This window comes from Falco cherrug, chromosome 2 (assembly GCF_023634085.1).
Source record: "Falco cherrug isolate bFalChe1 chromosome 2, bFalChe1.pri, whole genome shotgun sequence".
NCBI classification, from domain to species: domain Eukaryota; kingdom Metazoa; phylum Chordata; class Aves; order Falconiformes; family Falconidae; genus Falco; species Falco cherrug.
This window is the reverse complement of record NC_073698.1, coordinates 75,113,479-75,137,273: the sequence shown is the minus strand read 5'-3', so window position 1 is coordinate 75,137,273 and position 23,795 is coordinate 75,113,479. Positions and strand designations below refer to the sequence as shown.

The following is a 23,795-nucleotide window of genomic DNA, read 5'->3' as shown; positions in this document are numbered from 1 at the left end:
TGGAATTAGCTGTTGAGGGGCAGTAAAGGTACTTTTCCTTGCAGCTTTGTTGGTGCTGGTTGCCTAGATGCCTAAATTCCTAGTTAAAGATAACTGTTAATACTCCTTCTCTGAGATAAATTTGTATTTCAGAAGACAAGTTAAATACCTGTATCTCTATTCAATGTTTGGTTTCTAAAGACCTCTTGTTAAATTTCTTTTGTGATAACTATAAGCCATGTCTGGAGGTTGTCTTTGATAGTCCATACTGTCTTGTTCAAATATTTTCTTTAAGCACATTGTTTTAAAATGCACCATTCTGAGTATAAACGAAGCCTTTTATTCTCCCAGGTTTTGTATAAATCAGGAAAACTTAGTGTTAAGTGATAGTCAAAAAAGTTCAGTTCAGTTTGTAGGAAGGTTATTGACTTATCTAGCTATATTAGTAAATAAATCATTTCCAGCTGTTACACAGCAAATTACTGCTGATAATTTAACAGAGAGTCTTGTTAAAGTTGCTTTCTTACAATATACCTTTGCTTTCCTGGTGGTTGGTCTTTTAAGGGTTCTACACCTGGATACCTGCCTCCCCCTTCCCACCCTCCCCATACCCCACCTGCCATGCCAGTCCATTGAACTTCTAAGATGTGACTTTTATCATCTCATGCTTCTTAGGGGCCTTCACAGAGTTTTGCTGTTTTCAGTTGGAGGCTGCTGCAGTACCTGTATGTACAATGAGTTGCAAAATTAGGAGGTGACATGGTCAGTTTAACAGGAGCATTTCATTTATTGTAATGTCCTATATATTCGTCAGTTCTTTGGCCAGATAATCCATTTTGGAATTCAGTGCTTTCAGTGTGACAGAAGTACTATCAAATTCCAAAACAGTAGCCCACAGGACACTGCCAAGGTTTTCTGAAAAGGAGGTGGGAGGAGGGGACAAAATCAAGAATAAAATCAGTCGGGTTTTGTTTAAATCAAATGATTAAATGCAACAGAATGATGAATTCTTGAGTGTAGGGGTAAACTACCTTCAGCTTTTTTGTAGAACCTGTGGCCCTGACAACTTCATATTTAAATTGTGTGTTTTTATAATGCATAATGTACGTAGTTGTTATGATTATAATATACATAAGCATATAAAATGTGTATCCACATGCATAATAACAGTATTGTGTGTGTATATATGTATACACACATACATATATGAACACTTATACTAAATACATATATAAAAGCTAGGTCCCTTCCTATCATTTCAAATATGATGCTTTGGTGCTTTATTTTATTAGAACTAGTCATGGTTATTAGTCAAATTCACATTGGTACTGATCTGAATGAGAAAGTGGTTTGGTGAAGAAGCATTAATAGGTTCACAATATATCTGTCCACTCCGAAAGAGTCCATTCCCCTAGAGTTTTCTGGTATGTCTGTTGACTTAGTTTTGGAGAACAAAAAACATCATCATAAATTATACTTTCTTTCCCCTACCATCTTATTTCTGCACCTATTCACCATGCTCCACCCTTTGTGACACCCAGCCAAGCACAATCATTTTGTTTGTATTCTGTTTTGAAGAGATTCTGAATGTTAGAAACACTTTGATCATTGGTAAGGTGCAGTGGAGAGTATAATGAGGCAGCTATTATGCAAATTTTAGAAACAAGCAATAGAAATGTCAAATTCTCTTATGATTTTTTTTCCATAAATGATAAAACCAATGGAGCAGAAGATGCTTGCATGACTTCCTTCACAAGTAATTAGTGTCAAAATTATGCTTTCTGAGAAGGCTAGAAAGTGTTAACTGTGTCTTTGCATTTTGAATGTAGGAGTATGCAAGGGATCCAGGAAGATTAAATTGTTCCAAGCGTATCTTTGGCAGCACAGTTAGATGAACTGTTATGTTACCTGCAAAAGCAAATTATCAAAACGCACTGTGTATGTCAGAGGGGGACTGTAGGTCCCCTTGACATCTAAATATTTGGAGGGCTTTCCACTTTTCCTCTTACACTGTTTACAGCGGAAGTGAAGGAAAATAAACCCCAAACACTGAATTTAAGGTATTGACTAAACAGAATACAGTGAATGAGGGCTGTAACTTTATAGTAGTCAGTGAAATTGTCACTCATCAACCACAATATTGATTATAGAAGAATAACAGCTTGTAAGTCTTTTGTATTTTAAATGGGAAATATTTTGAGTGGATTCATATATCTGAATACATAGCTGGGTTTTTTTTTAATTCTGAGGAAATTATAGAAAGAACTTCTAGGGGTGGTATGGAAAACTTTCATTTAACTTTTCAGTTTTAGAATTCCCTTTATAGACTTAAGAGAAGCAGCTATATTTTCTATGGTAAACTGCAGTAAAGGTAGTATTTTTAAAATTGTTATTTCTGTTTTCAGTATTTGTCTTAAATCCCAAATACACACTTCCAGCACTGGGATATTCCCTCCTCCTGTTTCTCTCTCCTCTTCTTTTCTCCAAAAGAAAGTTGTACATGTTTTGAGTTGGTGCAGTGTTGCTTTAACTTTAGTACCTGTAGCCCAGTTTATAGCACAAAGAGCTAATACTTCTTTCCTTTTAATATCTCCTGGTACGTGTGTGTCATTCTCAGATAGCTGAAATGGCCCTGTAGCTATAATTTCATAGTCTTACATTTTACTGGAGGAGATTCATTAATAGCTGCTGAGTCACATTCTAAATTACATCAGGAAACAATTTCTGATTTTTGTCTTTTGGTTTGACAATCCTGGATGGTAGGCAGCAATGAAATATTTGATTTAAAAGGTTGGAAGACTTGTGGACTAAGCATATGTCTTGGAGGTAAGGAGGATATGGCTTTAAGTGGTTATACCAAAAGGACTTGCCTTTCCTAAGAGATTGTGAAAAAATTCTGTTTTGCATTTGAGTATTTCTAATAATCTACTTGTCCTGGGAAATTAGTTTTTGCAAAAGTGAGCAGTGAATCTGCTATTTAATGTCAGGAAATTCCTAGTCGTTACAACATCATATTTTTGTTACAGTTTCTACTGAAATTTAGTCCACTTAAAAAAAAAAAAAAAAAAAGTGGCAGGTCTGATGTGACTTAGGTCTGTATCATTCAAAGATTATACTTAGTGCATAACTGACACAGATTATACAATTTTAATGATAGACTAGAGTAACTTTTTACTGATACGAGTTACCTGTTGGTATAATGTGCTTATACAGTGTTTTATTGCATTGTAGTAATAATGTTTCAGCATATGCTAATAAGAGTTTTAGGAAAACAAATACCTGCTGGCTTCAGGAGGTTAGATTCATGCTTTGTTTTTTCAGTGTATACAGTCAGGTTATTTTCTCATTAAAACACAGAATACTGCTGCATTCTTGTTTAAATATAGAGGAAGCAATGAGGTCTGAGAATTGTAAGCATTGTCATGCACTTGGTAGGGAAAGCAAAAGTACTTGAAGTAACATTTCACACTCTCTGAAATGGTTGCCTTATTGTGTAGACTCATTCAATCAACAGAAGTTACTTTCAAAATGCTATTGCAATGGTTGAAAGCTGTCAATGTTAAATGCATGCATTTTCTTCACGTTGAAGTTTTTACTGGTCCAAATGATACAAATGGGTAAAAGGAAACAGTTTGTGCTCATAGAAGTACAGTGACAGCATTATGCTTCGGATTAGTACGGTACCCCAGAAACTAAGCACCTGAAGAATTTGATATTACGTAGTGTGTTGTATTTTTACAGGTGCCTCTGATTAACGAACTTGAATCTGCAATGCACCAGCTGTACAAACAGCGAGCTTCCCGCCTTGTCCAAAGACGACAAGATGATATTAAAGATGAATCTTCGGAGTTTTCAAGCCATTCAAGTCAGTCCATCTTGAAGGTTTTTATTATTCATTAAACAACCTTGTTTACTTTGGCTTAATTTAAATGTAAATGTTTATAAAGTATGACTGTGTTAAAGCTTATCCTTATTCGAGATAGGTGGAAGGAAGCTTGGATAAAAGTTCTCTGATCTGTTTTGTTTTAAACTCAAAGCCCCTCTAACTCTGACTTCATCTTTCCATTCTGTTGCTCCTAACTATATTTTCTCTTTCCTAGCACTGAAAATGTGTGCGTGGTGGCAGTGGTAGTAGGGGTAGTATGTGACTCCCAATTTTTCTCTTTATGTTGGGATTATTTTTTTTTTTTTTAAACCTTGAATCTATAGATTTCTTGTAATATCTACAGTTAACTCTGTAAAAGCCATGAAGTGCTAGGCTAGAGTTGACTTCTATCTAATGCTCTGTTTTGTAGGCAGCATGAGTATTTAATTTCAGCCATTTAACTGCTAGAGCTAAAGAAGAAACTGGTGCCATTGTTAAAAATCAGACTAATAAAGTGACCCTGTATAAAACAGAGCTTAAAATTAGCCAGCTAAAATACCTGCTTACTGTGAGTGTCTGGATGTGGGATTCTCATTGAGGAGTTTTCTTGTGGCGGTTACTCTTCAGTATGTAAAACTTTATAAATGTTAAGTTGGTTGGAAATACACGTTCCTTCACGGTTTATTCGGCATGTCAAAGGACAGGTAAAATGTCATGTTAATAGTAGCTGCTGTTCTGCTTTGGAGAGTTTCCTATCTTTAAAAATGGCTTTCTTGTCTGTCCTATTAATGACATAAAATCCTATAATAAAAGCAATTTCCTACTCTGTCAGTGTGTCGAGAGATGAAGTTTTGTTAATACCATTAGATAGAACTTAGGGAAGGTGATAAAGCATTACGGCATCAGAGCTGGTCATCCCTTTATGGAATGTTTAGCATACATATTCACTTTAGGGCTTTATTTGAAGCCCTAGGCATCACGTCTGGGCCTTGCAGTTTTACCATGAAAATGCTGTTGTGAGAACTAGAAACCTAACATACTAGAAACATATTTCCTAAAAGCAGCTTAGAATTATTATTTTAGACTGGAATTTTAATGGTGAGGTGGGAATAGTTGTCATTGTGAAGGCTGGGTTTTAAAGAGAGATCTTACTGAGTACCCAGGAGTCTAGAGATTGAATTTCACTGTGTCTAGAAATAGTTCAGTTCTGTCCCTCAAATTATCACAGAAACTAGGAGTTGATGCCAGCCTTTGATTTGATGTGTGTTGCAGACATAGACAGTCTGCTTTTCTTCATACAGTGTCTGAACACCAAAGGACTAGAAGTGAATATGTTTATCTGCCAACTTTTGCTTTACTTCTGCATAAAGACAAGTAGCTCAGCTTTGAATAATGTGTTAAAAAATTGCACAAATTATGGCTTCATCTGTTTGTTAAGGCTCTTAGTAGTTCTGGAATAGAATTGGAATGCTGACACAGATCATCATTGATATTTTTAATGATGGATTTGTAAATGGATTTAGTTAGAACATGTAAATTTACTCCTAAAAGTTGGGTAGATTTTTGTTTCAATTTTGATGTTTAGTGGGTGAACTTGAGCATGGCTAACATTCAATCCACTTGTAAAAACTTCACTGAAAAGGATGAATTGGAAACACTGTTGGGTCTGCCTACTGGTTCCTGATCAGCCTCACTGGTTAGCTGTGCTGTTTTCTGTAGTCAGGAGCATCTATAATGAATCACAGCTTAAAAAGAGGAGGGGGCATTATTTCTTCTTCTGTAGATTTTGATGTGTTTTAAACTCTGGGCAATCTAAAGCATACAAACTTAGAAAAGACTGTGACTAGAACTCTGAAATACCATATATTCCTGCTCTGATCACTCTTCTCTGGCTTCTTTTTTGTTAATTTTTTTCTTTCTTTCAAAAGATACATGGTGAATGTGTTTGTTTAAGGAGTGCTTTTTGTCTTGGAACATTCAATTTAAGCAATTTCTGTTAAAATTGTTGAACTTTATATAGTTGGGCACCATTGTGAGAGGGACAAGAGTGAAGTATGGTGAAAACTACTTGAAATTTAGGTGGAGGTTTTTCCAGACTCCACTACTTCCTCTTTTAATCTCTACACTTGTGAATTCAGGCTTCTGTGTGCATCTTTATGAAAACTTCGACTTTCTACTTCAAATTACACTTAGTTTAAAGTCGGTAAAAGGCTCTTATGAAACTGCCTGCAATAGTAATCGTAGATAAGCATTTTAATTTTCATCAATGTAATTTTGCAGATAAAGCACTGATGGCACCAAATCTTGAATCTTTTGGACGAGACAGAGTGATCTATCAGGAACAAGTAAAGCGTCGGACTGCGGAAAGAGAGGCTAGAAGGTAGAGTACTGAGACTTTTTGTCTGTTAGGAGTTTTTGCCTACTTGCAGAATACGGTTGTCCTGTGTGACATACTAATGTAAGTAGCAATGTTTGGACCTTTCCTGCAAAGGCAAGAAAACACCTAAGCTGGTGTGCTGAGCAGGGGTATTCTTACGTATCACAGCTTATCATGCAAGTGTACAAAACACAGCACCATTACATGATACCAATTTAAAACCACTAAAAGTATGGTAAACCCATTCCTTATCTAGTTGGTCTCTGCTGGTTTCTCTACTTCCATTGTTTGAGGCAACTACATAGTGTTTATACTGTTGATCCTTTTCAGAGCGCGTCGTAGACAAGCAAGAGAGCAAACTGGGAAGATGGCAGATCACCTTGAAGGCCTTTCCAGTGACGATGAGGAAACTTCAACAGATATCACGAACTTCAACATGGAGCGAGGTTAGGAAACCTACTGAAGCTTTATGTAACAAAATACAGAAGATTTGTCAGGGGGTGGGGGTTGGGGGAACCAACCTGATCTAAATGCAGCCCTGTCCATATATTTCTCCATACTTTGGAGAAAGTTTAGGAACCGTTCCTTGCTGGATCATCACTGTTACCAAAACAGTCTCTTCAACCAACCTGTTGTGCAGCTTGCAGCTAAGTAAATAGCACATCCTTAGTGAGGTCCTTTTTAATTAATTCAAGCATTCTTCTGCTGGCAAGCAGTAAGCTTTTGCTTCTTCAGTGGATACTAAGTCTTCATTCTCATTTGTAATGTGGTTTATTGTTCTTCAAATATCGTTGTTTTAAATGTGAAATTCTGAAAACCTCAGTGCTTTAGAAACCCTTTTTTGCTTGATAAGAAGCATTTTCTGGAGTTTTGCATAAGCCATCTAGAAATGCAGTGACAAAAGTTCTGTAGACTCTTGCCACAGCCTGGAAAACTTTGCAGATGACGGAACAATGTTGAATGCAAACATTGCGGAAAGACATTGTGGTACTGACTTGATTTGAAATTCATCTCCAGTTTTATGACTGTTTGCTCAAAGTAACCATTATTATGCAATTATGCATAACACTAATTATGCAATAAATGGGGTTGTAGGTTAAGCTAATGCCTCTAAAGCACTGTGAGAACTGCAAGAAACCTGAAATTTGGGGAATTATGGATAGTTTGATGGAACAGTTGTCTTTTACAGCAGCAGCAGTTAAAAGGGAAACAATTCCAGGGATTACTGTGAAAGCAATAGCAAAGAAAGTAAAACATGACTGCAGTAATCCTGTTACCTTCTCATTTTGAACCTGAGTACAGTTATCGTTCTGTCTGATTAAAGATAATTTAATCAGATTAGAAGCAGTGTGGAGAGGGGAGCAGTAACGATCACATACATAGAATTGTTTGTGTTGTATGTAAGGAGGGATTAAACAGTTTTGGACTCTTCCACTAGGGGAATGATGTTGACTTCACAGTATGAGAGCTAGGGGGCATGAAATGAACTGATAGGACAGGTTTAAAATAAACACTTCCCACAGACAGTGGGGGGAATAAATATGCCAAAGTAATAAAAATGCCAAAGTCATTGCTGTAGGTGGTATGAAAGTTCCAAGTATGAACAGATTTAAAAAGCAACTGTCTAGCAGTTGGATCCTTCAGAGTTGTGTTTTCCACACCTTTGGTTGCTGGCTGATTTGCCAAAATTGTGAATGCAGGGAGATTTCTGATAAGCAACTATGTGGGGTTGTTAGGTGCTATAGTTAGTTTTGCTAAGTTAAATTATCTAGATTAAAAATTCACTGTGGCTGAATTGCTTTATGTAACTTGGTACTTTGGTGTGTACAAAAGCCTTTTGTAGGATTTTCATGAGTTTCTGAGTAAGCATCGTATTTCTAAAGGGCTTTTTAAATCATTTGTAGCTCTCATGTTAGTCCAGAATCAGCAGTGAGCTATCTGAAACAGAGGGATGCGCTCTGGACCTACGAACTCTTATTTGTAGCTTCTCTTCTTGATCCCAGTGTGAAAAGTGTGTTTATATGACAGTCTCATGTTCCCTCAGCCCTATCTCTACTTGCTGTGTGTACTAGTTGTATACAGGTTACTGTAACTGAACATGTAAGACTCTGGCTGCAGCAAAAGAAAACTGATTAAAGTGGAACTAACCCCGAGAATTAGAAAAGACAAAAGGGTAAATAATACATAGTTTTAGACTGCATAGAATACTAGTACTGTAAATACAAAAAAAATATAAGGAAGGTGCTAAGGGATCTTAATCGTTGCCCAGTGCTAACAGCTGTGTTATGTTCAGCAGTTTAGCATGGTGTCTGCCAGGACCTGCTCTTTTTGAAGTCCTGATTCAGTTGGCTTATCTGTTGCCCTTCTGTACTTCACTTGGATAAGCAAAATTGTGGGATTATTTGGGTTGGAATAGACCTGGAAATCAGCTGTTCCAGACTCCCATGCAGGGCAAGGCCAGCTTTGAAGTTAGTTCTGCACTGAATACAGCCCAATATATCACCAGTCCAGTGTCTGGTAACTGAGTATCATTGTATGGAACATTTAAAAGGAAGACTTATCATAAAAGAGTATATCGGAGAGTACTCATGCTCATGTTCTTATTGCTTTGTATATTTGAGGCAGAAGTAACAGAAGTAACACCTTTTAAAGGTGATGGTTTTTCGGTTTTGTTTATAGGAGTTAATGCCAGTGAGCATCAAAGTCCATCTTGAAAGAGTTATTACAGGGAATAGGTGATTAACTTGCTACTCTTTTTCTCCTGCACCAGATCGTATATTGAAAGAATCCAGCAAAGTTTTTGAAGATGTTTTGGAAAGCTTTTACTCAATTGATTGTATTAAGTCACAGTTTGAAGCTTGGCGGTCAAAGTACTTTGCTTCCTATAAGGATGCTTATATTGGCCTCTGTTTACCAAAGCTGTTTAACCCTTTAATCAGGCTTCAGCTGCTTATCTGGACTCCTTTGGAGGTAAGATCCTTTGTAAGCAACTTCTATGTCTTCTTCTATATAGTGTTCTTTCACGCTTCTGCAGAGCAATGTAAATTGCACTTTTGTATGCTTCTTGTAAATGCGTGTTCTAGGCACGAAATTTAAAATGGGCACCTCTTTTGGGGTGAAGATTTTCTGGGGAGTTTCTTGACTATTGTGTGTGTTCCCAGCAGGCCAGAGTTCAATTCTGCACATGCTGGTACCTTTTCAGTGAGTGGTATAAACCAAAAAGCCAAACAGTTTCTTATTACGTTTAGGTTTTGAAATACTTAAGAGAAAATTGTGATTTGAGAGATGTAGTTTCTTCAGAAGTGGAACCAAGAAGCTTTTTATCTTACCTACACCTTCATACCCTGCAGAACCCTGGCTGGCAACTTCCAGGTCTTTCTCATAGTACTCATTGTCCAGTTATGAATTAGGGAATGTGGAAAGAGCAGGACAGCATTGTTGCAGCCCAGTATCCCTGGCACATGTTCATTTTCCAGCCTGCATATGTGTGGTGACAGGAGTAGCCATCAGGATAAACTGTTTAGGTAACTTTTGAGTCTTCCAACCATTAAGAGCTCTTGAAAGTATTTCTGCTGCAGTCAGGTGCTTATTTTCACTGTACTGGTAGGAATTTAATTTTTCTGCCATGTTGGCTTCTGGGGAGTGGGTCAAGGCACAGAATGAGTGCAAGTGTATAAGCTTGGTGGTTTTTGGTTGGGTTGGGTTTTTTTGGAAACTAGGCTAGTAAGTCATCTTCCCTGTCAAAACTTAGCTCATCTACAGCACCACCTGCAGATGTGTTAATCTATCCTTTTTTCAGAAGTGTTTTTTTCTTAACTACTAAGAGAATATTTGTAGAAGGGGATCTTCTGTCACCTCTGCTGTGATTGCAGAGGAAGGAAGCATGAGCTTTCTTCGGAGAGCATTCAGAGTATTTAATTTGAATAAATGAGGGAAAAATCTATAAAAGGTGTCCTCACTGAATTTAATTAAAACTGGTTTTGTACATTCTTACCCCATGCTATTTCTATGTGAGTTCCCAGGTTGGCAAAACAAAGCTCAAATTAGTTGCAGACATGTTACAGAAGTCTCAAATCTAATTGTTTTCACTGCTGTGTTACTGGTCCTGTTAAGCATTTTGTAAAGTTAGAAAAATCAGAAGGCATTCATAAAAAGAGGGTTTTAATCCCGAAGGCGTAATTTTGTAATGCAGTACAAATGATCTATGCTCCTCACTTTTACCCTAATCTCTGGGCCTTTATTTCATTTGGGTGTAATTAGAAGTTAAAATCTGTAGGACAACAGCTGCCAAAAAAGTCTTACTTCTACCATTTTCTTTCATTTCTCAATCAATTTCTAGTGGTTGTGTGGTTGTAGAGTTAATTGGTTCATTTGGCTGATTTATGGAAAATTGGCCTTGCCTTCCCATCCTCTCTCAGGTTGTGGGTTGGTTGGGTTGTCCGTATACGCTAATCTGGCCTGTGATGGCATGATTAGTAGTGCCCAGGCAAAGAGGCAGAACATGTTCTTTGCTTCTCGGGAGTCGGGCTTGCTTACGTTTCTGAAGGTGGTAGTATCACTGCTTCAGAAGTAGGGGAGCCAAAGCAGGTGAAGTAATTTTCCCATCCTTGCGTCAGATTAAGATACTGTTTGATCTTAAGGCACTATATCTTGGGGTGGGGTTTTCTTATTATTATTTCTAGTGCAGATGGGTACCTGACACATACACAAAAAGGACTGCATTTTTGAGTTGTTGCTGTGCTCAATTGTTGCCTGCTTAGCATACTTGGTAGAGTGTTTTAAAGTAGTTTTGTTCTGTTTTGTGAGCATATCATACTTGCATATATGATATTTCTTTTTTCTTTTAATGTGTTGACTTCAGATATCTGGTTAGGAATCTAACCTCAATTTTTTTACTAGGGCAAGTGTCGAGACTTTGAGACTATGTTGTGGTTTGAATCATTGCTATTTTATGGCTGTGAAGAACAGGAGCAGGTGAAAGATGATGCTGATATTTCACTGTTGCCTACCATTGTAGAGAGAGTTGTTCTTCCTAAATTAACAGGTATAGTCTTAGAAAGAAAATGGGGGAAAAGGGGGAGGTGTGGAAGCTGATGCTTGTTTGCGCTTTCAGATTTTACTGTTTTGTAAATTATTACTTGACTGTCCTCATACCTGTATTTGAGTATTTGCAAAATGGAGTAATTCTGTAATCTCTTACAGTGATTTCTGAAAATATATGGGATCCTTTTTCTACAACACAAACATCTAGAATGGTAGCAATTGTACAGAAACTAGTAGATGGATATCCTTCAGTGGTGAATGCAGAAAACAAAAATACACAAGTAAGTTGTTTTTTCTTAAATACCTTGCATAAGTTAAGGAATTTGGATATATTTTGAATACACTATATTGGAGAATACAGCATACTTAGTGAGAAGCAAGAAATAGAATTTTGCAATTATTTGATGCTCTGCAGCCTGGTTATGGAGAGTCAAGTATGGTGATAAATTAGGAAGAACTCAGTGAAGTCTCCCAAAATAGATGCTAGAGATAAGAGATACCAAATGTACTAGGACTTGTTGGTCTGCAGTTTCACTTTAAAGGGTCAGCTACAAATAGTCAGGCTTGTCTTTTTTCAGATCTTTGTAACCTTTTCAAATGCATTGCCTTGAAATTGGATTGTTTTACTTGCCTTCTATGAGAACCAATGTCATGAGTTCAGGTGCCATAGCATTGCCTTTAGAATAATGGGAGATAGGCCAAAGTGCCCACATATGGGGAAGTTAGCAAAAGATTAAAAATGACAAAAGCCCTGATGTCACAGAAGCTAATCGTGTAGCCAAGCTTAACCATAAAGTAATTCCATTGCCTTCATTTTTTTTTTATTGACAGCATCAAATTTCAGCTCTGTGCTTAAGTCTGTATGCCTTTCACTGTTAGGGTCACAAATGTTCTTTGTCGCTTTGAAAATCAGTTTCTGAATGATTAACTGCTAAGCAGTGCTCTGGACACTTTAAAAAAGAATTTATCTGTTTCAGATGCTTTTAAAGGCATTGTTGCTAAGAATGAGGAGAACACTAGATGATGATGTATTCATGCCCTTATATCCAAAAAAGTAAGTTTGCTTTCAACTATGGTGTTAGAACTTTATTAGCAAGTCGGTGTCTTCTGTCTGTAGTTAACAGGGTTTTTTTCCCAGTATGGTTCACTGGCTGCATACAGGAGATCTTTCTGTTTTTGCGCTGTGAGGATTTAGCAAAACAAGCAGGATGGAAGGGAATATTTATAGAAATGAACTGTGTGTGGGAAGGAGGAAGCCAGCAAACTCCAGACAGAGGTGGTCTTGGTTGCTCATTAAAGAAATCTCTTACTTTCCAGCATCTTAGAAAACAAGAACTCTGGTCCATATTTGTTTTTCCAACGTCAGTTTTGGTCCTCTGTTAAGGTAAGTCAGTAAATCCATCCGGTAAATCTTTGGTCTAAACAGTGTAGCAATAAAATCCTCTTCAAATTTGTGGAAAGTGGTAGATGGAAATTGCATTAACTTTATTTGAAAGAATTTGTATTAGTATTCCTAGTGTTTGATAATGCACTGTGCCTTCCTCAAAAGATTGCCAAGTGAAAGCGCCGTCATTTTAACATGTATGTTGTGGGTTTAGTTAGCATACTCAACCCAGGATTTTTTAAATGTTGTTGTATTTGTCAGAATGAAATATGCTGCTTTTATTTCACTTATGTGGGAATGAGAGAGCTTGGTTTTTACAGGTTTTTTTTTAATATGTAGTGTGAGAACCTTCATGAAAATAGCTTGGCCTTGTTTGGAATTCTTGCTGCTACTTGTAAATTAAGAGCATTTGTAATCTGGGTTTAATTGAGACGATAAAGAGTGTGAAAGAAAAAGTCTGTGTGGAATGTGCGATACAGAGTTTGCAGAGAAGCTATGACTGCTGTGGTCATAGTTTCTTCACAGCCTTTTACTAATTCCCAGCTAAACAGGAAAGTGTTGATTGAACTGCAATCTCCGTGATCATGCAAACAGAACTGTTATGCAGAATTTTCTATTTAAATTGCAGCAGTGAGGGGGGCTGTATTCCAAATAGGTTTGCAATCACTTAATTTACTTAAAATATTTGGCATGGAATTCCATGCCAAAAGGGGAAAAAAGTCAACTTTTTATATGCTGTTTAGAGCAAAAAATGCACAAAGCTAACTTTTTAAAATTCTGTTGTTAAAAGTGAAACAGATCACTTAGGGCTTGTGTCTCTTAAAAAAGTGAAATTCCTGCTTCTGGCAGTATCTGAGCCTGAGCAGTTTAGACGTATTGCATTCTATTACAGCTGTTTTATTTTAGGGAAACTTTAAAAATAAAGGTCTCTTGCACTAGCAAGTCAGTTATAGCATCACAGACAAGCAGAAATAGAAGCTGGGAGGCAAGTGCTCATTTACTGTTTCCTGATGATCTGCCTTAACAATAAACTGGCTGTGTTCATTTGTACGAGGCTGGCAGCAGTTCTTCACAGGCCATATGCCAGTGGGGAGCAACAGCTGTACAGTTGGCTTAGCCAGCATGCCCCTGACACTTTTCTGTGTCTCTTGAGTCACTGTGCCGTGGAAATAAGGGTATGCCGACAGCATAGCTGGGGGTTTTATTGACAAGGGGGCTGTGAATTTGTCCCCGTATGGCATATGCTAGGCTTCACTTTGCTTCACATTGACATCAAATTTTGAGAACAAGATGGCTTAAAAATTTCTTTATTTTCTGATTTCTTTTGCAAAACATGAGCAGAGATGAGGTGGTTGTGGTTGTTGTATGAGTATTTGTAACACTCTAGGCGGATACTTCATGGATTCTGAATAGTTTTGAAACTCACAAGGCGTATTTCCACTGCTTACCTTGGCCATGCTGTTGCATTTGAAGAGGCTGTAGAGTGTTTAATCAACTTCCTGGTTTTGGTGTGTTTTAAAATGCTTATTTTCCCTGTGTTGTATTTTCAGTTACTGGGAAACTTTCTACAGTGGTATGGAATCCTTTCAAACAAAACTCTCCAGGAACTGTCGATAGATGGTCTGCTAAACAGATACATTCTTATGGCTTTTCAAAACTCTGAGTATGGAGAGGACAGCATTAAAAAAGCTCAAAGTGTAAGTAAAATCAAAAATGTTTAAAATCACTTGTAATCCACAGATTTCAACTGAAGGGAATAATCTAGTTAAAACTTCAGATTATCTATGAAATTTGGCTTTGATATCTCGAAGTTGTAATGTCGGTGAAAAATAGATATTTATTTTATTTTATTTTAATACATATTGTGGTTGTTTGACCCTGGCCGAGTGCCAGGTGCCCACCAAAGATGTTCTGTCACTCACCTCCTCAACCAGACAGGGGAGAGAAAACATAACAAAAGGCTCATGGGTCAAGAGAAGGACAGGGAGATCACTGAGCAATTACCATCACTGGCAAAACGGACTAGACTTGGGGAAAATTAGTTTTAATTTATTACCATTCAAATTGGGGGAAAAAAACCACCTTCCCCCCCACCCCTCCCCTCTTCCCAGGCTTAACTTAATTCTCGATTTCTCTACCTTCTGCCCCAAGTGGTGCAGGAGGATTGGGAATGGGGGTTACAGTCAGTTGTTCCCACATTGTTTCTGCTGCTCCTTCCTTCTCGTGCTCTTCCCCTGCTCCAGCATGGGGTCCCTTGCATGGGAGACAGTTCTCCATGAACTTCTCCAGCCTGAGTCCTTCCCACAGGCTGCAGTCCTTCACACACTGCTCCAGCGTGGGTCCCTTCCACAGGGTGTGGTCTTTCAGGAGCCGACTGCTCCAGTGTGGGTCCCCCATGGGGTCACAAGTCCTGCCAGCAAACCTGCTTCAGCGTGGGTTTCCCACAGGTCACAGTCTCCTTTGGGCATCCACCTGCTCTGGCATGGGGTCCTTCATGGGCTGCAGGTGGAGATCTGCTCCACTGTTGACCTCCATGGGCTGAGGGGACAGCCTGCCTCACCATGGTCTTCACCACGGGCTGCCGGGGAATCTCTGCTCCAGCGCCTGAAGCACCTCCTCCCTTCCTGCTTTTCTTCACTGACCTGGGTGTCTGCAGAGTTGTTGCTCTCACGTAATCTCACTCCTCTCTCTGCTGGCACAGATTTTATTTTTTTCCCCTTCTTAATATGCCATCCCAAAGGTGCCACCACTGGCACTGATGGGCTTGGCCTTGGCCAGGGGTGGGTCCATCTTGGAGCCAGCTGGCATTGGCTCCATCAGACATGGGGGAAGCTTCTGGCATCTACTCACTGAAGCCACCCCTGTAGCCCCCTGCCGCTAACAAAACCTTGCCAAGCAAACCGCTACACATACTAGAGAAGAAGCCCTCTCTGGCTCATAACTGTACATAGTTTAGCTGTAGTTTAGGTTTCAATGTTTTACTGCTTGAATTTTGGGTTATTTTTTTCCTTATGTTTCTCACTGTTTCACTCAGTTGGGCCTTGTCACTGCAATCTTACATGGCAGAAGTCACAAAACATGGTAGATAACAAAAATTTAAAAGCTATGTTGTTTTTAACTTTCTCTTTCCTGTTATGTCTAGGTAATTGCTTGCTTTCCTAAACAGTGGTTTGCTAATTTGAAAGGAGACAAGACTATTTCTCAGCTAGAAAACTTCTGTAGATACCTTGTTCATCTGGCTGATACAATTTATAGGAACAGCATTGGTTGCTCCGATGTAGAGAAAAGAAATGCAAGGTAACTTAGAATTAATGCAGTTGAAATTCTTGTGCCTTGTGTTATTTTGCTGATGCATGCAAACGCGAGTAAATACCTCCATACTACCGCATGTCTTTTGAAACTTGCTTGAATCCAAACTTTAAAAATGTTACAGCATGGTAGGTGGAGAGATTTTTAAGGTGTCTGAAAACAGGAACTGCTGGAAATGTGTAAAACATTCATAAATATATTTTGCAATACTGCTTAGTGTCACTGATTCTGGCAGATTTTGTAGCTACTGGGTTTGGACTGTTCCACCTTGTGAACCTGTTGCCGATTGCTGCATAACGGCTTCTAAATTACAAACTGATTTTGTGTACAGTACAAAAGTTCTGACTTATTTACACAACCAACTAGATGAACTTGTTTTCACCTAGATCGAAGAGTCATTTTACTTGTATCTGGTAACCAGCATAATTAAGAGTTTGGATTAGATGCATAAATGTTCCTGCTGGCCAAGTAACCTGAAATGCTGTGGGTGTATAGTTTTAAGCAGTGATAAACTTGAAAAAAAAAATAATTGTTGCACTGATATGTAGGAGTATAACAAGACTGGAGGATTGTGTATTCCTATGCTGTTGCATGAGAAGGAGGGGTTTTGAGGTCAATAGTTTTGTTGTTCCAGCAAACCTGAAACTTGGAAAGATGAACCCCCTTGCTACCTGCGTTAGTCATTCTTGATAGCTGAAGTTCCTTGAGCCATTACTCTTCAATTATTGAAGCTCTCCAGGGGATTAGATCCTTCTCCCTTTTGTTCTTATGCATAGCACTGAAACAGATACAGAAACTTCCCTTAAACCTTGGCAGAAAAATCTTGGTGAAGAGGTTTGTAATTTTTTTCTGGTATAATTTTTTTTCCAGTTACTATGTTGGTTATTGGACACTTTTCTGCCTTTAGAGTCATTTTTGGCTGTAGCATATGAATCCTGTCCTTTTCAGAGAACACCAAGCTTTGTGCCACACTGGGTTGTGCTCAAACAGCTTTTTATCTGGCCTTAGAACTTTGTGTCCAAAGTATAATAGTGGTGTCACATACCAGTTTAAATTTCCCATGATTCATATTGAAAATAATCTGTTACTCCTTCCTTTCTAAAACCAAAATGCCTAGCCTAGCATGATACTGGAATTGAAATGGAGTCGAGAGAGAATCTGGTAGAGATTAAACTTTCTCTATTTTAGTAGCCTGTTTGTAAATTTGAAAGAACTTTCTTCACCTGCTGAAATAATAACCTTTGTAAACTTTTTATTGGAAGAGAAATATCCAATTAATTCTTTTTTTCATAGTGAGTTCTAATTTGATTTCTATCTCTTGTCCTCCTGCTTTTTCCTGGCATTTAACAAATCTGTTGCCAGTGTGCCCATTGAGCAGATAAAATAAGTGTGCAGCCAAAATGCTGCTACTTATAACTGAAGAATGTCCTGTCTTTTTATATGAAAAGTAGTACAGTTGTTTGAAACAAAATGCATTCATTTCTGCCCAGAGGGAAGTGTATCTTTCCCTGTGTCTGTTGGTGCTCATTTTCTAAATGCTGGATGCTTTTTCGCAGATGAGCTAGGTTCATTTTTAAGATTAATTTTGAACTTCTAGTATTATTTTGTGAAGCTGGTCTAAATTTCACATCCATCCTCCTAGCAAGATACCAAAATTGTTCTTGACAGCCAAAGGAGTACATTCCTCCTAGCAGTTTGTTTGCTCTAATCTTTCTAGATTGACCTGAGTTCTAATGCAGTTCATTGGTGGCAAGCTTCATACCTTTTTAAAGCATGCATTAAAGCATACTTGCTGCCTTGATGATTTTTTTTTTTTTTTGGCTTAAACATCAGTTACCAAGGGAGCCGTGACTCATTGCACAGTACCCTATGTAATCCAAGACTTTTTCGTGAGATTATACTGCAGCTATATTAAACCACATTGTATGATTGATTCCTACTCCCAAAATAATCTTTTCAATTTCAGTACAAAGTTGATAACCAACTTACTTTATCAGACTAAGCAAATGGAGGAGACGATTATGAAGTTATCTGAAACTGATTTGCTATATGGAATCATAATGTGGTCTTCTGTTGAAATATTAATACTTGTACCTGGTGGTTCCATTCCTGTATTGACTTCTTCTCCTTCCTCTCTTTTTAGGGAGCACATAAAGCAGATCATAAAGCTTCTAGCAAGTATCCGAGCACTGGACCATGCTGTGACAGTTGCAAATGATCACAACGTAAAAGAGTTAAAGATTTTAATAGAAGGAAAATAGACTTTTCTGGCAACTCATTTTGAGCTTTAAAATCATTCCTGATGTGTAATTTATGTACATATGTAAAGTTTCTTAAACTGTAAAGTATTGATCTTTGTTTTAATACAAAGTGCATTCTTATATACAACATCCTTTAAAAAAATAAAAAAGACGACTTTGAAAACAAAAATGGAATCCCAAGATTGTCATCTTTCCAGAAATCACATTTTCCTTAAAGTTTCTCAAAATCTTGTTTACAAAACTACTTTGTACCCATGATTAGTAATTATATACTCCTGTTAATTGTTCCATGGTTAACTGGAATGTGTATAAGATATTATGTGTAATACAATGTATGCATATATTTATACCACCATGTTGCTTTCACACTGGATATAGAGATCTTGTACTGTTGGAATAAGCTTTTAATTTGCAAAAAAAACCCACCAAACTTATTTTGACAATAAAATGATCATATTATTGGTCAAAAGGGCTGGCAAAACACTCAAATATGTGAAAGTCGTTTGAACTAAAGAGGAGAGAGACTTTCAGATCGATTCTGATCTTAAAAAGCAGCTGTGCTGCACTTAAATTGGAATAGCTAAAAAATTACTTGCATTCGGAACATGGAGCTCTTAAGACTGTTCTTAGAAGCAAAGCAGAAAGGAAAATGGAAAACTGCTTAATTATTGTTTCTAATACAGGCATACAATGAGAAATTGTGATTATTGTGCAAGTATACATGACAGCACTTCCTAAGCCCCAGACACCTTTCATGCTGTAGGAGTAATAGTTTATCCATGAACCCTGGACCCTCGTTACTTGTGTAAGTTGGTTACATTCACCATTTGTGGGGGTTTTGTTTTGTTTGGTTGGTTGGTTTTTTGGTTGGTTTGTTGGGGTTTTTTTCTTTTTTTATAACTTCATACATGGGAACCTCTTTCTTCTGATCAATATGGCTAAAGCTGTCAAGCAAAATGAAGGTGAAGAAAATTTGATATCCTATTGTTCGAAGTGTTTGTTGAGTAAATATTCAGATGTTACACTTCCCACTAAATACCATCTAAGAATAGTCTTGCAAAGCATTTAATTTGAATGTAAAATAAAAAGAAAACACTTTAAAATCTGGTGATTTATATCAGAATGCTAGTGACTTGATCTTGGGGTCCGAGGCATGGGAACAGCTGTAATAGCCTTGGATCAAGAGCTATTTCCACGTGTGCCCTACTTTTTCGGGGAACTGTAGCAATAAATTGGCATACAGAGTAACAAGAAATTGTATTTTATGCTCATGTCATGTGGTATAAATGAGTATTAAAAATGTACAATTTGTAACTTGCACACTTCATTTGGACACTGAACAATTGTTTTTATGATGTTGGGATTGATGGAGTACATTCAGAAATACCTGCTTTTAAAAATTGTTTCAATAAACTCGTCTGTCAAGGAGCTGTTGCAGTGCAACTTGGTAAGCTTTATTCCTTTAGGGAGGTGGTAAAGGAAATAATATGTGTGCTGGCTGACTGCCTCAATCTGTCAGGAAAAAAAAAATGGATTTGTGGAGTGAACGAAAGTTTACTTGGAAAAGCAATGGGATAAATGTTGGAATTCATATACCTATGTAAAGAATAGTTAAAGATATTTTGAAAGATTATTGTGCTGGTAGTTACGTGATTTAATAGTGACAGATTTGACCTTTTCTGTGCTTAAAATTTTACTGATTTTAGCATTTTGGTAGACTGAAGAGGACACAATCCATGCTACCAACATTTTTAAAAGAGTACTTATTTATGCTCTAGTGACTTAATCATCAGAGATTTTCAAAGTTGTAGAATGACAGCTGAAGGAGGGAGAAGGGAGGGGGTAATCCAAAGTATGCAACACTAGAATTTGCGGTTGTTTTCATGAGGAGGAACATTACTGTACAGACTTCTGCATCTTAATGCATGGCTGTTTTCTAGTCATAGGACCTCCGGGCTGAGGATGCCTAGTTCCAACACTTTTTGCACAGTCTAGCTTGGCTGCTCTTTTCTAGCCTGGCCACTGCAGTATAAAGCTTAGCGAAGGGTAATTGCCTGGCTTTAGGATGAAGTCTTTAACCCAGGCTTTTATGGTACAACAGAGCTACTGCCACTGTTCAGAATAGCTGCTACCTCTGCCACTGTATATGGAGGGAGACGGCGTATATTCTGTGGACAGAATAAAATACGCTGAAGCAGTTCTAAGACCTGTGCTGCTAACTGAAGTTGGTATTACTGGGAACAGGTAATATTACTGCAGGGGTGCAAATGTTCTTTATTTCTAATTTGGATATGTTAAACAATGGAATTCCTTCAGCTGAAATGACTGAAAAGGTTACAAAAATTTAGAAGCCTGTCTGCTCTAATTATATCACCATAAGTGCACGTCACGTGCTGTCAAATTCATTCAAAATCACTGAGTGACTCTGGTGTGGCACCTCAAATGCCAAAGCTTTTCACTGGTTTTTCTACAGTCAGAATTTTGACTGCCACCTAATACTGAAGTGGCAAGGTGGCAGATTAAAAGATTTCAACACTGGAAAATAAGGAAAGTACTTGACCAGGAGGTGTCAGAGTGTGGATTTTCAATTACAAAATTTTTCAAATGCTGGGGGCAATAAAGCTGGAGAGTGCAGGATAAAGGTTGCAGTCAACTCTTCTCTTCTGGTGCCAGGTGCCTCTTGAAAAAGGTGGCCTGTTCACAAAAGGTGGTCAACAGTAATCAGTCTGCTCTGAAAGCCCTCTTCAACCACGCTCTGCTGTGGTGGTGCTGGGCTGGGCTAATAAAACAACAGTGGGGTTTGGTTTGGAAATCATGTTTATTCACACCCTCTACTCTCTCTCTGGGAAGAATGCTTGTAATGAGTCATTCACTCTCTCCCTGGCTGTAGTTCAGGGAGGAGAAAAGCTATAGGTTCAAGCCATTGGCTATCAATCTCAGACTTTGCTTTTTTCTGATAGTGGGTGTATATATACATATACATAGCTACAAAATTTAAATGCAGGTTTGTAACTGCAGTTGCAGTAGGTGTTGCACGCTACTAATGGAGGTCCAGACTAGTGGAGCAACAAAGCCCAAGACGTTCATTATTAGAAATACAGGTATTTTGTTCCACTTCAGATTATGACCAGGACTGCAAGGGAGGGAACGAAGAGACTATCTTCCTTGTAACCTCATTATAAATAAGAGCTACAGAGAATCTTTTTTTCAGGATATGCTGTAGTCATTTTCTTAATTAACTGCTGTGGAAGACCAGCAATTCATACGACACTTGGCCAGTCCTCCCTCTACTGCAATGACACGGTGTGGCTGTGGTGCCTAAGCCCTTGCACGCTTGAGGAGTTTCTCCTTCCTATCCCCGTACGGTGTCACAACTGGAGAACGAGAACATGAAGAGACTTGCAGCAAAGTATACTTACGGGTGATAAGTAATCTAACTTCTTGTTTTGGGCAACACAGTGCCTTTCCTATGTATAAATGGTTAGAATTGTATAGGCACATAAAGACTATGTAAATAACATTTTCCATATTTTACTTATAAACAAAATAACCACTTTCACTTCTACCACTTCACCTGTATCTTATTTATTGATGCAACTTAAATGCTAGTAGCAAAATGATCATACTTTATGTAATTATCTTTAAACATAACTGCTGCTTGGTTGAGGTATAATCTGCGGACAAGTGCTTTAACATTGTTCTCCCACAGTTTACCATGTGCATCTCACTGTTCACCGTCCAAATTAACAAATTATAACATGTTAGAGACTGATGTCCTAGATCATGACGAAATCCCATGTGAGAAGGTACTAACACATTAAGTGGCATCGCAATCCTATTTCTGCTCAGAACTCTACAGGGACTCTTGGGAAAGCCTAATAACCTCTTCAGTAGTTAGGTTGTTTAGGAAAAGGTGTAGAACATGTAAGAAAACATTGCTTGTAAAATTGTTGGTCACAGACATTTTTATGAACAGGATAATACATAAGAGAATTATTACAGTTATTTAATTATTGTAATTATTTTAATATACAGTCATGTAAGATTACAGTTACAGAATTACTTTTACCCGAAAGATCACCAATAGCAAAGGGGAAACCTTGTCCTTCACTAGAAAGAAAAACAAAATTAAATCTGAAATGTGAAATGGAGAAGTGAGGAAAAATTGCGCAGATATAGAGAGCCACATGGTTCCTCTTTCTCCTCCTTTTGGATACATCTAATTTTCTGCAAAAGTTTGCTAATCGGTGGTTCTGCTTTCAGTTCTTCCTAAATTACTGTACAAAAAAGGCATTTTTTCAAAGAAAACCCTAAATATATATACTGGGGGAGGGGATAAGCATCTGCAGTTTTGGTGTAGTGCACAGCTTTGGTAGAACAATGTGGTGAGGTTCATTTTAATAGGCTGAACTGTCCTCTTGTGTGTGGTGGTGCTTAAAAGCAGCATCCCTGACATCATAGGTTTATTGTCCACTGAAAATTAAATGTCATGTGATCAGTGCTCTAAAAGGAAATAATACCTGTGATCTGACCGTTAGGCTTTACCTGTGAAACCACAAGCAAACCATTCGTGCAAGAGTTAGTAGTGGCATGTACAGGAAGGAGAACTGTGAGGAGGCTTCAAAAATGATTGCTAAGGAGGGAGGATGGTTGCGGTTTTTTGAGAAACTCTCTTGCGACGAATAGGATGAATCAGAGTTCAGTGGTTTTGCCCTGCGTGTGGTACTCCAAACATAAAACTTTGGTTGCCTTACAATTGTTAGCTGAATGAGCCTGTCTGCACCATGAAATAACGTAGGATCTTTTGTCCAAGAGTACTTAATTTCTGCATACAATTAAAACCCTTGCCCTAAATATGCAGAAATAAATGAATGGGGATAAAATAATTGCACGGAGATAAACTTAGTAATAGAAGGGTCTGCAGTTTAAGGCTCTGCTCCATACAATGACTGAAGCATATGGTTTTGTTCAAATATGTGAACTGTCCCATTGACTCCACTTACATTACTTCTGTGCTTTACGTGCATAGTTAAATGTTTTCATAGACAATAGACCTGGAGTGAAGCACAGATATATCTCTAAGATTTGGTGCAGTATTTTTGTAATATGCTTAAGCCCAAATTTTCATGGCCTAGATTTCATACAAGTTCTTGAGTATCATCTATTTACTGTCTTGAGATTTTTTTGTGATACTTAGCTAGCAGAAAACATAAAGTGGGATGTAGGTTGCATGACTGTGGGCCTCACGCACCCTGGGGACGTTTGGCTTAAAATCATTGTATTGCACTTAAATTACATATTGCCATTTTACCCAAAAGCTCCCATCAGGATAAGACATTCATTGAACTAGATATACTAGAATTATAATGTACACATGTAGTTACTACCTCAAAGAGCTAGCAGTTCAGAGAACCTGCATCTGCAAACAAGTGGTGGATAGAGCAAACTCAGCTTTAAGGATCTAATGAGCGGTAGGAGTCTGCAGGAGTAAGGCCTACAGTAAGGGCTAGGAAGGATATGCAAACTAAGTATAGTTTCAAAACTTTCATATATTTGCTGTTGGTAATTTAGTGACGT

The 23,795-nt window shown here is 37.9% G+C and overlaps 1 protein-coding gene across 2 annotated transcripts in view; it reads left to right on the top strand.

Annotated features, from left to right (window-relative positions):
- The window catches only part of PAXBP1 (PAX3 and PAX7 binding protein 1), a 29,288-nt gene extending 9,642 nt beyond the window's left edge, over positions 1-19,646 (top strand). For both annotated transcript variants that reach the window (XM_055701448.1, XM_055701447.1), the window contains exons 8-18: positions 3,721-3,844; positions 6,125-6,224; positions 6,552-6,667; positions 8,992-9,191; positions 11,121-11,265; positions 11,424-11,545; positions 12,242-12,318; positions 12,582-12,648; positions 14,199-14,345; positions 15,791-15,945; positions 18,101-19,646. In XM_055701448.1, coding sequence (XP_055557423.1) covers positions 3,721-3,844; positions 6,125-6,224; positions 6,552-6,667; positions 8,992-9,191; positions 11,121-11,265; positions 11,424-11,545; positions 12,242-12,318; positions 12,582-12,648; positions 14,199-14,345; positions 15,791-15,945; positions 18,101-18,218 — 1,371 coding nt within the window. In that variant the 3' untranslated portion in view covers positions 18,219-19,646. The remainder of the gene's footprint in view (positions 1-3,720; positions 3,845-6,124; positions 6,225-6,551; positions 6,668-8,991; positions 9,192-11,120; positions 11,266-11,423; positions 11,546-12,241; positions 12,319-12,581; positions 12,649-14,198; positions 14,346-15,790; positions 15,946-18,100) is intronic.
- The last annotated feature ends 4,149 nt before the right edge of the window (positions 19,647-23,795 follow it).